At 37.2% G+C, this 17,153-nt stretch overlaps 4 protein-coding genes across 4 annotated transcripts in view; all 4 read left to right on the forward strand.

Annotated features, from left to right (window-relative positions):
• Nucleotides 1-551, forward strand: part of mthfd2l (methylenetetrahydrofolate dehydrogenase (NADP+ dependent) 2 like) — a 15,315-nt gene extending 14,764 nt beyond the window's left edge. Inside the window, exon 9 of the mRNA XM_005924472.3 lies at nucleotides 130-551. The gene's annotated coding sequence lies outside the window, so the exon portion shown is untranslated. The remainder of the gene's footprint in view (nucleotides 1-129) is intronic.
• The window catches only part of epgn (epithelial mitogen homolog (mouse)), a 1,211-nt gene extending 105 nt beyond the window's left edge, over nucleotides 1-1,106 (forward strand). Inside the window, exons 2-5 of the mRNA XM_005924473.3 lie at nucleotides 130-258; nucleotides 558-678; nucleotides 805-960; nucleotides 1,052-1,106. Of these exons, the coding sequence (XP_005924535.1) occupies nucleotides 130-258; nucleotides 558-678; nucleotides 805-960; nucleotides 1,052-1,106 (461 nt within the window). The remainder of the gene's footprint in view (nucleotides 1-129; nucleotides 259-557; nucleotides 679-804; nucleotides 961-1,051) is intronic.
• On the forward strand, nucleotides 685-8,728 carry LOC102289283 (proepiregulin). The gene is made up of 5 exons (XM_005924474.3): nucleotides 685-2,782; nucleotides 5,676-5,759; nucleotides 6,353-6,479; nucleotides 7,142-7,288; nucleotides 7,862-8,728. The coding sequence occupies exons 1-5, from the start codon at nucleotides 2,608-2,610 to the stop codon at nucleotides 7,926-7,928; spliced, it is 600 nt and encodes a 199-aa protein (XP_005924536.2). The 5' UTR covers nucleotides 685-2,607; the 3' UTR covers nucleotides 7,929-8,728.
• A 3,003-nt stretch (nucleotides 8,729-11,731) lies between these two features.
• On the forward strand, nucleotides 11,732-16,939 carry areg (amphiregulin). Its single transcript, XM_005924475.2, has 6 exons — nucleotides 11,732-11,962; nucleotides 12,648-12,818; nucleotides 13,025-13,253; nucleotides 13,570-13,740; nucleotides 15,160-15,273; nucleotides 16,596-16,939. Exons 1-5 carry the CDS (start codon nucleotides 11,926-11,928, stop codon nucleotides 15,251-15,253), a joined length of 702 nt encoding a protein of 233 aa, XP_005924537.1. The 5' UTR covers nucleotides 11,732-11,925; the 3' UTR covers nucleotides 15,254-15,273; nucleotides 16,596-16,939.
• The last annotated feature ends 214 nt before the right edge of the window (nucleotides 16,940-17,153 follow it).

The following is a 17,153-nucleotide window of genomic DNA, read 5'->3' on the forward strand; positions in this document are numbered from 1 at the left end:
TTTTTTTTATGTATAAATGATAATAGTAAAGGAAGAAACTTGTTAGGAAAACTGAAAAATGCATAGAGTAAAAATAAATCATCTATATGTTTAATATATTTTCTACATTATTTTCTTTGTTTTTTACAGCGTTTCTGCCGGCAGTGACGGTGCTGGTGCTTTTGGCTGCAGCAGGACATTCTGCAGTGGTGAATGATAATCTCCAGACCAAAGCACCGCCTCTGTCAAACTCATCTCTGACCACTCAGTTTAGCAACAGTGAGTGTTTTAAGTTTGAGTTTTGTGACGGTGTAGAAACACATGGCATTACAGTGCTTTATCCCTGACATATATGAAATCTACAGAGCCCCAAATGTCCCCAGTGACGTCACGATATATGCTTGTTAAGTTGTGGGCACAAGGTTTAAGGTCTTATAACTGAAGCTTATCTGCAGAAGACCGGTGTCAAATAATGCCGCCTGTTAATCAAGGAATTAATAATAAGAATGAATAATTAAAGTCTTATATTTCTGTTAAATTTTTGTTTATGTTGATTGTTTTATTCTCCCTCTCTGCAGGTAGCATGGAGTTGCCTCAAGTCCTACCTTTACACAAGCCATGTAGAAGCGAACATGCTTCTTATTGTGTAAACGGTGGCAAGTGCATGTATCCGCAAGACAGTGACAAACCTTCTTGCATGTAAGTTCTGCAGTATCAGACAGTATCCACAGTAGATTTAGTTAATAATGATCTGTATGAAATTCTTCTACGTGTTTGTTCATGTTCACTTTTGGAATGCGCTCACATATTTTCTCTGATCTGCAGCTGCGAACCCTCGTACAGCGGGCCACGCTGCATGTTTGTGGAACCAATTCGTGGTGTTACTTTGCTTGATGTAGAGCAAGTCATTGGCATTATTTTCGGGGTGTTCATACTCATCATATTTTTGGTGATCGCATTTTACTTCTTTGTCTACAAGAGGTGAGTATCCACAGGTTTTCGCGGTGTAATAAAGTATGCAGGAATAGTGGCAGTTCCATTTCTGATGTTGTTTTTGTGTTTCTGTTTTCAGGTGTACAGAATCGACGGTGCCAATAAAATATACACCTGCTAAGACCTCGGTGTGAACTCTGCAGCTCACATTTGCTCATGCACCACCATCTTCAACATTTCCCCTTTCAAGAAAAGACAAACCACAGCATTTCATAAGAGTGAATCATTTGCAAGTCTACAAAACAAATAATATGATGTATAAAAAGAAAAAAATTGCCTTTGACAACATTTAAATGGAAACACTTGACTGTTACAAGAGGTTATTAACAAGGAAAGAGCAAGCTCTATCAAATCTAACGTTATTTTTTTAACGATTGTTTTATTTTCATGTAAAGAATAAGAATGAAAATTTGTATATATTTATTGCAAAATTATGTTAAGTAAATTATTATAAATTATTATTTTCTTGTATTTAAAGTTTATTTTTTAATTAATTACAAAAGATATTTGTGTTATTTGAATTTCACTTTTTGCTACAGCCTTTTTACAATAAATATATTTTTGCTTTGATAATTGTGCGTGCCAAATATTTGACAGGAGATACTCCATTACCATTTTGATAAGGTAAAGAAGAATTTTTAAAACTGCGTAATTCCTGTTTGAGTTTCACTTATTAAGCTTTTGAAACGATAATGCTCACTGATCCCCAGACAAACTGTAAATGAGCCATTTATTAAGCCTAAAAAGGCTGCCCAAAGTCTAATTAAACAACAGGTTAACTTGTAACACGATGCTGTGAAAGGCTAAACATGCTTGAACGGCATATTTAGCCATGAAATATGATGATAAACCGGTCCCATTCTTAAACGGAGTAAATAAGCCCAAAGTACAGTAAAGGGTATAAGAAAAGTTCGGTAATTTTAATTAGCAGTGATTAAAGCTGAGATTAATATACGAGAACAGGAAAAAGGACATGAAGAATAAAACTATATTTGGACTGCATAGCTAATAAATGCTCAAACAGGCGACCTGGCCTGGACTTCTGCCAAATGAGTGTACCACCTAACTCCTTTACTCCAGATAATATATCTGCAATATATTTATAATGCAGCCTTCACATATGTATCCAGTTACCTATGCCATGTACGCTATATAATAGCCCTATCCCTGTCATGTTACAGAACAATTTTCCACTCACGCAAATAAGCTTTTATCAGTTTGGGCGTTTCATAGGGTGTCTTACTACTTTTCAAATGATGTGGGATTTAAATGGTTTGCTGACAGCTTTTTGTTTAGTTTATATTTTACTGTGTCCACACTTTTGTCGATAATGATACTTACAAACGCAGCAAGAGCCAGACTGCAGAAGAACAACATATTATAAGTGGGTTTTTTTCTGCTGCGATTTATCGATCTACATAAAAAATGAGATGTATCTATAAAAAGTCACTTTGATTGGGGCTTTTTTTTTATTGTGCTGTTACTAGCTTTAATCAGTTATCTGAAAATTTCTATTACAATCCGCCTTTTATTATCAACAATAAAAACTCCTGTTTTATGGAAACCGGTGAGGACAGACATTCTCGGGTCTGTCCTTTCATTGAAACCGCTGAGAGGTGAAATTATCTAAATTACATGAGTCTGACACCACACCCAAACCGCAGGAGTAAAAGCCCACTGGTTTCCTATTTTCAAAAGAAACGTCACCTGCACCTTTACCTGACAGTTATTACTCGTCCTGCTCGTCCTACCAGCGAACGATCGACTGAGATGGGGATCAGCAAACTGTCAGTGCTCCTGTCAATTATCGGTAAAGTGTGTGTGCTTTTCTTAATGTTGACGTCTTGAATATTATTTTTATTGTTTTATTATTATTATTATTTGAGTTTGACGCGTTGACAGTGAATGGCAGGTCTGTTCAGGTATGGATTGAATTTAAGTCATCTCAAGGAACCCGGAGCGATGATCCCCTTTAAATAGACGAAAAGCTCTTTCAAAGTTAAACTTAGCATCTACTGGAACGGAATGTTGAATTAAAAAAATAACTAAATGCAGTTACTAATGGTTGTAGCCACGGGAACACTGTTTAACAGCGTCAGTGAGTGACTCCATACTGCAAGATTTCATTAAGGCTGATGTGGGCGTGTACCCATTTGCAGTCTGACTTTATCTGTATGTATTTTTAATTTGTAGTAGGCTACAAGTAGAGTACTTGCACTTTAGCTGATGTAGTTTGATATAGAGGGTAGCTAATTTAGTTAAATAAAAATGCAAGTTTGTAAGCTGGTCACCTGTTATGTGCAAATCATGAGTTCTGTTGTTTTTACTTTGAAATTAATTTTAATACATCTGTTAAGTACCATGTACCAGTACAATATGCTGCTATCCTTCTGGGTTTGACTGATTCTGATGGTGTTATAGATGTTAATAGCAGATAGCAGTTGAAAATTGAACAGAGTAAGGTCTATTAAAAGATAATAAGGTGATACGATGTTAAGTTATATAAAATAACTTTCCATACTGATGATTACTTTCACTATTAAGACTTTAACTACAAAGTCCACATACTATTTCTACTGCATCTTTTATATCATCTTAGATATGTCTTGGTGTAAGATGCAGCTAATATGAATGATTTCTTTATTCATACTCAAAGCTTGAAAGCATAATCACCGCAATATAACATTAAATCTAGCATTTAAATCGTTTTAGTGTTGATCTTCAGATTTCCTTTGCTGCTAATATTTTGGCATTCTTACCAAACTGACTTTTAAACTGGTATTTGGCACTTGAGTCAAAAGCTGAGTTAACTCCAATTATAGTGTCTCTAAAACCCTTTTTTGGCACGCCCCAAATCAGCCAAAAATGTTTAAAAATTCAATAAAATTCACGTGATTTCCATTCCACTCAATTTTGGTCAGTTAATATCAGTAAAAAGGGATCCAGTGTGTATATGAAATCGTGGTAACTTAAATAATACGATCAAAACTCTTTTATTTCATTTGATTTACCTCAGTTTTTTTTTTCCCTGCATGGCTATGCATGCCACACATGCAGTGGCTTTATGTCCCACTGGTGGGGCCCACAGTTCAAAAACCACTGGACTAAAAGTAATTACAGAAACCATCCAAAGTTTTTCAGACAAATGATACTCTGTGGCATCTGTAGAGCCTAAGGGAGGCTGAAGGGTGTCGGCTATTAGGTCAGGCAAATGATTTATTATTTGAAAGTATGTCATTTTCCATTTCACATTCACTCTTTGCACAACAAAGTATTACAAACTTAGGAAGGAAACAATGTAGCAAATTCCAATTATACTCCTTTGTCCGATCCTTCACTTATTTTACTGATACTGAGATATAAAGAGTATATTTTTAATAATAAAACAAGTCAAGGTGTAGTTGTCTGTGACTAAAGTTAAATATTTTATATTGTGGTCTTAAATTTTTAAAATTTCAATAATAATTTAAAACTAAACACCAGCTAAGAAAGAGTCACATTTTTAGAAAAATACAATTATTTTCACCTCAATTAATGTCTTGAGGTAGGCTGGATGCTAGGAATGTGCAATTAGAGTGAGTCATTGGCTAATGATATAAATGATCTGATTAATAGTGATTAATTAGTAATACGGGAAAGCTACTTCATCACTTCCACTGTACTTTACACCAGTCAACCATGTCAGAAACACCCAACAACCACCCTGAGCTCTCTAACTGAAAACAGAGAAAAATACCTCTGCAGCCATAACAACAGACAGGAACAGAAACCCAAAAAGGGAGCGATTTTATGGCGAGTATTACCAGATTCATAACCAGTCCTAACTAGACACATCTTGCATTCTGTTTGATGTGTTTTTGCATCCTGTCTGCTGGAATGTGGGCGGCTGCTAGTGCTGTCCATTATAAAGTTGTGCAGGCTAGTACAGGTATTTGATCGAGGTAACACAAGCTATACCTTCTTGTTATCACCTAAAACTGACAGGCATTCTCACAGTTTCTTTTATTCCCCTGCATATTTACAGTTTCTGAATTTTTCTTTAATGCTGGTGCTATGTAAATAAACTCATTCATCCCTTTTCTTAACCGTCTTCCTAAATCAGGTTTCAGGGCTGGAGCCTTTGCCAGCTTTCACTGTGTGAGAGGCTGGGTACACCCTGCAGAGAATGCTAAGCAAAACCAACAAAAACATGAATCATTTTGGGTTGATGTGGAGTAATTAAAGGAACAGTCATTCCTACATATACTTTAAAAAAAATAAAATAAAACATATTGCTGACTGACTGTACATATCTTCTCTGCAAGTAAAAATAACATTTGCAGCTGTGAAAGTCTGTGTTTGCATGCAAAACTATATCATTCCCTGACAAACTGGATTAGGTTAAATATATAAGAACCTGGGCAGCACATTTTTAAAATGTCCATTTTCAAATGACTTTTTTGTTTGTTTTACCTTCTCAAGGCCTCGCAAACGCTTAAATAAAAACACCTGAAAGTTGTTACCCTGTACAGGGGGTGGCATGTTCACCTTAAAGGTGCACAAAAGGTTTTTGACCAGCTATTCTTAAGGTTGTTAGAAATTAGAAAATGCTATTGGTCAGCATTCTTTAGGAAAAAAACTCTTACAAAAGGGCTTGCATAGCTCATTGTTCATATCAGACTTATATCCCGTGTGAATAACGAGGATTTGTTTTTATCTGACAGGTGTCATGATGATCTGGCCGTATGTACTCACCCAGAGTGCATCACCCAGAGTGCCGTCTGCAGATGGTGCTTCTTTGCCTGCAGGTATTCAGCTCTACAGCTGCTGTGAAGACATTTTATCAGCCTTTTTATAGCATAGTAAATCAGAAGATTTCAAAATTAAAATGAAACACTGAGCACCTGGAGTTGAAACAAAGTGGGGGCTATGAGGATGAGGTGTTATACAATTAGTCAGCTATTATTTTTTTTTATTTTTAAATGTTTCCTTAAGTTAAAATAAGGTGAATATATCTGCATCATTGACTGGTAGCACAATAAAACCACACAGATAAATGTTACTTTCTTTACACTTCATAGATAAAATGATTGATTAATGGCATTAACTGTCAATATTAACTGACAGATGCAGCCCCAAAATACTACTTATTTCATTTAATGTACAATTATTAATAGAAAGGATATAATGTTAGATATAATAACCTTCAGAAGCCCTTTACATTAAAAATAAGACAATGAAGTAAATTATTTAGATAAAACAAATGGAGGATATTTAAATCTAGTAAACAAATAAGCCACAGCTCAGGTAAAAAGTAACATCCACAGTACTGTCTATGTACACCGATTCATGCAGGTCTTATTTTTAGGAAAAGTTTCCAACGGCTTGTTGTTTGTTTCAGGCCAGGGAGAAAAGCAACAGCATGTGGTTAAGTGGTCGATGCAGAACTGTGAAAGCGCATATGACAACTACTGTTTGAACAACGGCCAGTGCATACTGCTCGTGGACATCAATGAACACCACTGCAAGTACGATCGTGTGTGTGTGTGTGTGTGTGTGTGTGTGTGTGTATGTGCAAGGGCCATGACAAATAATGGAATACCACTCAAACCAAAATTTACACTAGGTGTTTCTCTCAGGGCCACTATTAAGTTTTCAATGAACACCACTGCAAGAAAGATCGTGTGTGTGTGTGTGTGTGTGTGTGTGTGTGTGTATGTGCAAGGGCCATGACAAATAATGGGAGGAATACCACTCAAACCAAAATTTACACACTAAAAAAAGATAGTACTCCATGAGATGTGTCCATCATTGCTATCAGTCAGCATATCAGTAGTTGGATGGGTGATTGAATGTTCAGGATGCATACTGTCATGTGGTGTAAAACCTAAAAGAACCAGGCCAAATCCAAACAAACAAATAACATAGTGATGGATAAATGGAGCGATAAGAAAGAGAGCCCAAGCGCTGAGACAGACAGTTCTTAAATGCTCCAGGGAGACTGACCAGGTGCTCTCAGTTACACGGATTAACCCCACCTACCAGGAACCTGCACACACACAGGGACAAACAGAAAAAGCAGCAGGCCATGGCAGAGGGCAGTCACATGTGGCTATGTGGGTGGGTAAGTGAATCTGTGCTACTTTGTCATCATGAGTAGTTATGCATGACTCGTCTGTTTGTGTTGCAGGTGTGAGACAGGCTTCATTGGTTCCAGGTGTGAGAAACTGGAACTTGTTTTGGGGCCAGAAGGTGAAAAGCAAATAATTATCATCATTTTCTTCATGATTCTGCTGATTATTGGATTGGCTGGAGCTCTGTACCTTTTCTGCAGATGGTAAGGCTTTGATATGTGAATGTATGTGACTATACGTGTGGTTACTTAGTAGGCCTCAAACTAAAGCAATGAGATTTCTTACAAAAACTGAACGCTGAGAACAAAGAGGAGCCCAGAGCAGAAAAGAAACAGACTTTTGGCTCATGTGGATTATTTTAACATAAGCTGACCTCATTTGAAGCCATGTTGAATATGAGCTTTGACTGTTGCAGCAGTACATATGAAAAAGAAAATAATAACATTTTGTCTCCATGGAATATGTCAAAAGTAGGCTGCACATTAAGCTGCTAAAAGTCTACCACTAAAACTCTGAGGGTATTAGTGACACTACAGCTAAACCTACAGATCTACATTTTACTTTAAATATTGAAGTTCATGAAATAAAATCTTGCCCTCAGCATCCTGCTCCATGCACACGCACCAAACCACAAAGAACGGCTATGACCGAAATCCCATTTCAAGTTCCTCAACCTTCATTGTCGGTTATATTAAAGCATGAAATGGTGAAATGCTACATCACCGAGACAGGATTTGTGTATTTTGAAATAAAATCAATATGTGTTATTTTTGTAGGTATGAGAAGAATAATTTTCGACGTCAGCTGAAGCGGCAGGGTTACAAAGGAGTCGAGATGGCTTAGAGCATTTCACGCTCTCTTGCAACATCCACTGCTGGAAAAGACAAATCAAGATTTCTCCCAGTTTTCTAAATGAAAATTTCAACATATCAAGAACATCCTGGCAGTTCAGTGGCTAGCTTAGTAAATTGTTCCTGCCTCCTTTACACTGTACGTCACGTGGCTTTATCAAGCAGGCAGATCACCACAAAGAGGTTATAATGGTCAGCTTTGTGTGCGGTGGGATTGTTTTCCAGCTGCACTGGTTCCAAAGTTGCGGCACCTGTTACACTCAGTTTGAAAAGATGAATAGTTAGGCACACAAAAACAGTTTCTGTGGGTGACTCCGCCCACACGATACTGAAAAATTAATGGAAAATAAACAATTGTGAAGCGGTAACTATAGTAACTTGTAACGCAACAAAAAAAAAAAAATGTTGCTCCGAATTTGCTGATAACTAGCAGAATTGATCATAATCAATATAATAATGTAGTTTCCTCACTTTGGGATTTCTGTTTTTTGCTAGAATGCAAGTCTAATTTTAGAATATGAAAGGCTTTTCTGTGGTTCAGTGAGGCTGTGTTATCTTTTGAATCAACCCACTCTCAGATCCTAAAATAGAACTGGTTAAAGATGCTTTGTTTGTCTTCCAGTCCTGTCTACTCTGACTTAACATCCTAAAAAACAGATTAGGACTGTTTACACTGTGGTTTGAACTTTGCCTTTAATTTATGCTTGTGCCTAGCTTTTAGCTTTTATTAGATATCATTTTTTTGTCTTGCACAAAATCAAAATGGCCACTGTTACTATTATGATGATGTGCCTAGCTTTTAGCTTTTATTAGATATCATTTTTTTGTCTTGCACAAAATCAAAATGGCCACTGTTACTATTATGATGATGTCACTTTAAATTGGCCAATGAGTGTAAAGTTTTGAGCTTTAACGCTTGAAACTTTGTGTAGTGTGGAGGTTTCCTCATTCTTATAAGTTCAGTTGGCAATGTTTATATACTCTACAACCTCTGTCTGTGTTTGAAGCTACAAAGTATTTATTTTTTTTACTTTTACTTGTTTTTTTTTTATTCTTGTATCTTTCAATGTCTTCACTCATTCTTCAGGTGATAAGGCTGCAGCGGTGAGGCTTCAAATTCTTCTCAAGCCTTCCTGCAGTCTTCACATTTTTCTTACATGTCATCAATATCTCTCTTTAATATATATATATTGATATGTATTTTTTTTTTTTTAATTTATTTAACTTTTTTTTTTCCAATTTTTTTGTCCTTTACATTTTATACACATGTAAGAATACTTCTTGCTGTACAGTTTGCAAAATAATCTTTCTTGGGCAGTGTTATCTGGACTTGTACCAGGGGAAACATTGCTGTGCTGATGGTGATGCTGGCTTTTGCACTGCTGCTTCCTTCTGCGGGTTTGCCACAGAAATGCTTTGCAAATGGAAACCAGGTGGTAAGAGCCTTGGTTCTTCTGATAAAACTCTGAGAACGCCATCTCCAAAAAGCTTTCCTTTGAGTTGTTCTTCATTTGAGTCTAATAAAAGACTGACAAATGACTACAAGTTACGTGTACTGTGTGCATCCAAACCATCCCTATTAAACCCAAATAAATATGCATGTCTGTGGTCATCATCTGACCTACCGAGTGCAGTGTCAGATGTCAAGTTAATCAGTAGCTTCATTTTACACTCAACCAGAGCCAATGATCCATTTTAACACCTCGCCTGGATCCGCTTTACATGTTCTGTATACCAATGAACAGCGACGATGACACGTAAACATTAACTCACCTGCAGCTGCTGCTCTGTTAAGACATACTTAAAAACACATTAGCATGCGCTTACACACGCGATGACCCACAAACACACCCACTCTGTGGTGGCCATTTTGTTCTAAACATAAAACCCGTGGATAAAGATATTCGAAATTCAGGAACTGCTGCTCTAATCCCTGCACTGTGCTATTACTTATTATTGCATAAGTAATAGTAGGCTACTCATGCAGTGAGTAATACAGTGGGGGAAGCCCCACTAAGCTGCATCTTCGTGTGTTCTTTAACAAACAAGTCTCATGTCTATCACGTATGCGTTTGTTTTGCTTCTCAAGTCAGGTTTGTGTTTTAGTTTCTGTTATATTTGTATTATTCGCTGTCATTTATTCTCAAAGAGTCGCTTTCTAGATGGAAATACAGACTATTAAGGCTCCAGATTGAAAGTCCACATACATCATTTAAGGGCACTCAGCGGAGAGACATAATTAAGGTGAAATTGATAGTTTTCAGGAAGATGCTGGAGTTGCTTTTGTGCCATTAATACTAATTGGTAAAGTTGCAAGAATTCATCTTCAAGGCAATAAATTTAAGAAGCAGATCTAAATAAACTGAGAACTGAATCAGCTACAAAAGGCACCATGTAGACAACAGTGTACATATACATTAAAAAACTTTAAGCTAATACTTCACATGGGAAATTATGCTTTTAACGGAAAAGTAGAGATTCAATATCAGCAGCTAGTAACATTGTAACAGTATTGTGAAGATGCACAAAGACATCTAATTGTATTTTTGTGTTCAAGTTTTCATCCTGCGTGCCTTTAGCTTGACAGCAGTGTGTTTACTGTGGGTGGCTGTTATGAGGTGCTTCTCTCCTGGCTTGTGTCAGACTTTCCACACATCCATATCTCATATCCTCAATGTCATTACACATATCCAAACAATTCCATTGCATGTTTATCCTCAACAAAACGTGCCAGGAGCTCCAAGTCATTGTTACGGAATGAGATGGAGTAGTTCCCTGCATTCCTAGCAGGTTTGCGTTTGATTCCACTAGTGTATGACTGATGGGACAACCTGTATCTGCAGACACAACAACATAAACAACACACCCTTGTGTGCAGCTTCCCCACCCAAGCCTTAAGGTCTCCTCTTAGTTACAGTGTACAGAAATAGTAACACTGAGTATAATTTGATAAAACACACACATAATAATTCAGACAGAACCACAACCCGCCGAACAAAACGAAACAACAATAAAACAGAGAACGCTCATTGTCATAGGCAAATAAATAAAAACAGGTAACAAGTAATACACACTTAAAAAGATTATATTAAAAAAGTATCTTATATCTCAGAAAATAAGACACATTCAGAGGTGTATTTTCTAGAAGCCAGCCACAATTCCCATTTCATGACCTATTTGCCCATATATGTTTATGAAACCACTTACCGAAACAAACACTCATAGATACTCTTTTTATGACCCCTTACTGCTCTCACTGTAATGTAGCATTTTTTTTATGTTATTTTTTATCTTTGTACCTTGACTAAAGTGTAGCTATGACTCGATTACAGAAAAAGGTGTGTATAGTTGCTGTCAGTTAAGAACCCAGTAACTTTACTTTTGTGGTTTGCTTATGATTTTGTCTATCTAAGATTAGTCAACACTTTGGCCATTCAATAAATGACACATGATGGCCTAGAAAGTTGTTTTCAAGTTAATGTTGAAAAGCTTTATAATATCCTGGTATGTGTCTCTATCACTACAGAAGGTATAACTAAGGCCATATAAAGGCAGCCCTGCGGAAGTAATAAAAGTTACCAAACAGGTGATAAAAAGCCAAGAGCTTGGTGACCCAGTGTCGCCCACAATTATTATTCCCACCAGAACGTGAGGTGCAAAATGTATTGCCTGGGGCAGATGAATTAGTAGACACACACGAATAAGCCACACACACACACACACAAGCACAATGTGTTTTTTACTCTCTCTCCTATGCTCTCTCTTTGCTCTCTCTTTGCCTCATGCACACACACTCACAAGTGCACACACACACCCATCTGTTTCCTTCAAGTTGAGAAGCAGGCGTTGGTCTATAAAAGCTGCACCCAGTGGAGGTGAAGAGAGCAAAGCACACTCTCGATCAGCGGGGGACAAAGACACACTTCGACACCTACTTACACACACGTTAGTGCAGGACTATCATACACAAAACACTTGCTTCCTGGGATATGAACCCTCTCATCCTCACCTGTTTCCTGTGCTTCGGTAAGTCTGAACTTGTACTTAAAAGTGTCTGTGTGTTTGTGTGTGCGCAGATAGTTTAAATGACTGAAATGAAAAGAGAAATGCAAGTGGCATGACAGAAAGGCATGGGTCAGGGGAGAAAACATGTATCCACAGGCGAGGACTTGTCAGAGAGGAGAGAGGTATTTGAGATTTTTTATTTTTATTTTTTGTCAGAGACGCTTCTAGAGACCAAACTATTACCAGACATTGTGCAGGAGACACACCAGACACACAGAAAGGTCATCATATTTTGAATACTTCATTATCCTTTCACTGAATCCTATTCATCACTGGTGCAATACAGTCCTCAATGTGGACTGGTTGTACTGGTTTAAGATTGTTCCCAGCAGAGGAAGGTGAAATAATGAGTCAGAGGTAAAGCTATATGAGCACAATTTCTAAAGAAAGTAACTCACACAAAGTTCATGGTAAGAAAAAAAAAAGGAAAGAATGAAAAAAAAAAATGACTGCCAAGACTGATTTCTAAAATAGTTTATCAGCATATCGGCAACTATTCACGTCTTTTTTCTATTTATAGCTCTGAAAGAGTGTTTTTCACAATCCAAGATGTTGATCTGGATCAAAAGAAGTAAACTTTGATTTGATGTGTATTTCTATGTAGATTTAATGTCTTATTCATTTTTGTTGGCTTTTTTTTTTGTAGTCTGCAGTGCTCTAAGTGCTCAGGGATCTACAACCACACAGTCAGGTGACCAAGTTGGAGTGACTGTCGACCTGGCCTCAGGGGAAGGCCTCCAGAATTTGCACAGCGATGATGATGAGTTGGAAGAGGACGGGATTTCAGGAGGAGATGATGAAAATGTCAGCTTCCATGGTACAAGGGAATCTTTTATCTGAGTATATAACTGTGTGATTTGTATATGTTTCTTTTAAGAAAGATGAGTATATAAAATTATATGAAAGTGAAGTTCTCTTGACTTTAACAGCTTCAATTGATTAAAAAAAATGTTTTCAGCCTTTAAGTCTAGGGAGTTAAAATGGCACCCTAAACAACTGCGGATGCTTCCTTTCCTCCTACAGACTTGCATCCCAACAGAGATGAGAAGAAGAAAAGGAAGGTCAAAGGCAAGAGGAGGAACAAACACAAGGGCAAAAGCACAACTCCTTTCAACCCCGAGCACATGGTCTTCACTAGTGGACACACATCCACTCTCAGGACCAATGAGGATCCCTGCAACACCTCCCACCTGGGCTACTGCATTCATGGATACTGCAAGCACATAGACGGCCTGCATGAACCAGTTTGTATGTAAGTACAGTCCTGGCCCCATTGTATTTTTGCATGAGAAAATATGAGCTCTATGGTTGATACAAGCATGTGGCCTTCACTGAATCATGTTTGGGATCATTTGCAATCATCAAAATGAATGATGTAGACACAAAACCCCCAAAACAATTATACTGTTAAAACCACTGCCTCACCTGAATGTGACTAATAGGCAGGTTCAGACAGATTCAAGTTATTGGAACAACTTGAAAAAAATAATTCAAACACTCATCAATATCTGATATAAAAGCCTCTTCATTGAGTCATCACACTGATTTCTTAACTCTTTTTTCTGCAGATGTATGAAGGGTTATGATGGAGAGCGCTGTGGGATCCAGACTCTGGGGACAGTGAAAAATGAGCCCACCGAGACCAACAATGCTGAGCTGGTGCAGACGGTCTTAGTGGTCATCGCCGTGGTTCTTTCAGTCATCAGTTGTACCGCCATACTGCTTATGACCTGTGCTCAGTGAGTTTGAAACTGTCACACAGCCAAACACACAAAAAGAAACACAACAAGACACACTATTTGGTGGTAAGGCTGTAGCAACCAAAGCATTCGTTTCTGGCTGAAGGATTTTAAAGTAAATGGATAAAATTCCAAACATGAAAAAATTAGTGGTAACATAATACATATATCAGAATATGCCAGTTGTTACATATGTTATATATAACAACATTTTAAAAGAAAAGAAAAGCCTCTAATTTGGCCTTAATTAATGATGCCAAATTTTAAAATTTAGCCCTCATTTAACTTTTGTCTTTTCCTAGATATAGATAGGTCTGGGTTAACCCAGTATTGTATTGTATTAGTATGAGTAACCCATCTTCAATTCACTGATGAACTCTTAATAGTAAACTTAAATCTTTCTTTTGTTCCCAGTTGTAAAAGCAGTCAAAATACAACTTTACAACTTGAAAGAAAATCCTCATAGTGGGATTTTTTTTACAGCAATAAACCCGCCATTGTTCACTGAGGAGAATGAGGCGCAGAAAAAACAAAATGTAATGTCCCCACAAACTCACCACTATCAGACCCCAGTATAGCTGCTATCAGTGTGACCAGCTTCACCAAAGCTGGAACAACATTAAGACAAAGCCTGATTGTGGTGATTTTGTGAAAAAGTAATCTTCTTCTTTTTTACATTTAAAGTATTGTAGAGAATATTATCCAATAAACCATCCACACCCCATGAATCCCAACAGAACAAAGGTTACGCTTCCAAGATCCAGGCCAGAAACACTTCCTGGCATATGACCACACTGACACATCAAAAAGTACATTAACACACCCGAACACACCCAGACTTTAGAGTTATTGCTCACCACTTTGCCAAGATCAACTCAAATGACTTCTACAGCTCTAATGGTCATTCCTGTTCCTACAGCACCATCAACGGCGTCACCTCACTGTTGTTTTATCAGAAAGGCTGTAAGGTCTTTTGTATTACTCGTACTTTTTTTGAATCTTGAATTCCTGTAATGGTATGACAAGCAATTTATTACATAATCACAGTTTCTTATCAATATGTAATGAAATCAAAGGTATTATTTGAATTGTGGACAGAGTCAATAGTCCATGATGGTGCAAATAAAACAAGCAGACATGCAATTAAAGCTTTACAGCCACGGTTAGTTATAACTACTCAGTTGGAGAAAACGAGAGAAAGTAGGACTTATTTCTGTGAGTTTGAAACTTAAATAGTCATATGCTTGTTATGTGCACAGCCAATAGAAATGACAGTGAAAATGTCACCATAAAATGTATTTATCTCTATCAGACCATTACCATGTAGCTGGCACTGCAGTCCTGGTTTTCAAAATAGCTGATTCTTTCACTTATCTGAGCTGTTTGGGCTTTTGATACTAATGTTAATGTCTTGTGTAGTTACAGGTCACATAAAAACTTCCTGGCTTCCTACCTCGGAACCGTGTCAGAGCAGGAGAAGCTTCAGAAACACCCTGGTGACGTTGTCGTTTGAGGGCGTTAAGTTACAATGAGGTAGGTGCTCCTGAGGTTTTGACCTCCTTATGTGCAAACCAACACGTACTCACTGTACTTATTTTTTATACAACTCAGTGTTTATTGCACAATATAAAGCATCAAATTATCAGAAAAAGCAGTGCTACTTCCAAGTACTGCACTGTGTTCAGACCAGCAAGATCATGGAAACGTTTTATTTCAGACGGAGTTTGTAAACATATCGTTTAGTCATCACCTTACATGAGTGTTTTGAGTCACCCAACCCTGACCTCGAATAACCCATAAAAAATAAGAATAAAGATATAAAACAATACATACCATGAAAATGACAACTACGACCTTTACCAAGCTGGACAATGTGTCAGTGCTGTTGCAGTAATGCCATCAGTGCAGCAACATTGATATAATCTTCTCGTATTTCTGGCGCTGTATGGTTTCGTGATGTATTTTTCACCTATGGTCTTGCTTAACTCCTTAGAGGAGTGTGTCTAGCCACTGATCACAAGAGTCTAAGCCAAACAGGAAGGAGTGGGCTCACTGAATGACAGGAGCGCACGTACGACTGTTGTTGTTGTTGTTGAATACATGCATCATGCAGATCAAGAGAGATCCCTACTAGAGGCATTAGTCGGGATTAGTGAGGGGTGTCTCCACTTGTTCCATCAATGAAGTGAATAGCAGCGTAAAGAGAAACCACACGTTCATTTGTACACATTCATCTTTGTGTCCTGAACAATAAGAGTATTGACATACTGACTTTGCACGTGATGACCTATAAAGAGATAATTACCCATTAAATCTTACTGAGCAGCACATGCAAACATGCATGATGACTTTACATGTTTGGAAACAAAACACTTTAGTTTCAAGATTTACACAGTGTGGACATGCCGTATTCTCTTCATAAGCATTTTATTGTGGCAATTTAGGAATTGCTGAAATACGGGATTTCTGTTACACTGCCACAATGAAGCATGAATGAATGATGACAAAAATGAGTGACTAGAATGAGGGAAAGTAATTAAAAGGGACAGTAATCTGTCCAGATTATTTAACCCTGTTTATTTGCGGTTAAAAATTTTTTTTTTATTACTCTTTATTTGTCTTTAAAACCCCAAATGACATAAAAATCTACAGAAATTAAAATAAACCATATCTGCACCGTTATATTACTCAGTCATAGCAAAATCACCACAAAGTGCAATATCAGAATTGTAGAGTTTTGCTTTACATAGCTAAAAAAGGATTGTATGTAAGTTTCAAAATGAAACTATTGCATAGATTTCTACTAAAACATTAATTTATGTATTTTTTGACCTTGCATTTTTGTCTTTCCACAGCAATGCTAAACAGTTCAAAGAACTTGGCTCTGACCACCCGAGAGACGAGTGAATAGATGGCTTCAATAGATGCTGTGTAAAAACACTGTCCAGAATTTATTAGAATGTAATTTATTTAGTATGATTATTTATTGTTAACAACTATATACGTATCTGTATGTTGGACTACTATTATAATATCTTTTATCTGTGAATGCTGAGGATGCAGCCTTTTGATGTTCTCCAGTTTTGGTTTTATTTATTGTACTGCTTTTGTTATAGGTCAGAAAACACTCTTCATTTCACTCTGGAAAAGGGATGGAATATGATCACCAATAAAATGTCTCAGTGTTATGTGAAAATGATATTTGTTCGCTCATTTCTGCCTTAGATTTATATTTACATTCCTACCTCTGCAAGCATCCAGAGTCTCAGCAGCTTGTTTACATGAACAAGGGAGTCTTGTGGACAAAGTAGATAAGAATAAGCATGAAAGTACTGTTCCAAAAACTGACATCATCAAGGTAATCAGACACACATGAGGGCAATACAAAAGTAGGAGAGACTGGAGAGTTGCCT

This window comes from Haplochromis burtoni, unplaced genomic scaffold (assembly GCF_018398535.1).
Source record: "Haplochromis burtoni strain Fernald_Lab_line unplaced genomic scaffold, NCSU_Asbu1 Contig_54, whole genome shotgun sequence".
Lineage (NCBI taxonomy): Eukaryota > Metazoa > Chordata > Actinopteri > Cichliformes > Cichlidae > Haplochromis > Haplochromis burtoni.

Excerpts from the sequence above, each read along its gene's own strand:
- LOC102289283 (XM_005924474.3), top strand. The coding sequence starts at position 2,608 with ATGAGTCTGACACCACACCCAAACCGCAGGAGTAAAAGCCCACTGGTT. Across the intron at positions 2,783-5,675 it reads AGTGCTCCTGTCAATTATCG|GTGTCATGATGATCTGGCCG; the intron begins GTAAAGTGTGTG and ends TTTATCTGACAG. Across the intron at positions 7,289-7,861 it reads CTGTACCTTTTCTGCAGATG|GTATGAGAAGAATAATTTTC; the intron begins GTAAGGCTTTGA and ends TTATTTTTGTAG.
- areg (XM_005924475.2), top strand. The coding sequence starts at position 11,926 with ATGAACCCTCTCATCCTCACCTGTTTCCTGTGCTTCG. Across the intron at positions 13,254-13,569 it reads CTGCATGAACCAGTTTGTAT|ATGTATGAAGGGTTATGATG; the intron begins GTAAGTACAGTC and ends TTTTTTCTGCAG. Across the intron at positions 13,741-15,159 it reads CTGCTTATGACCTGTGCTCA|TTACAGGTCACATAAAAACT; the intron begins GTGAGTTTGAAA and ends TGTCTTGTGTAG.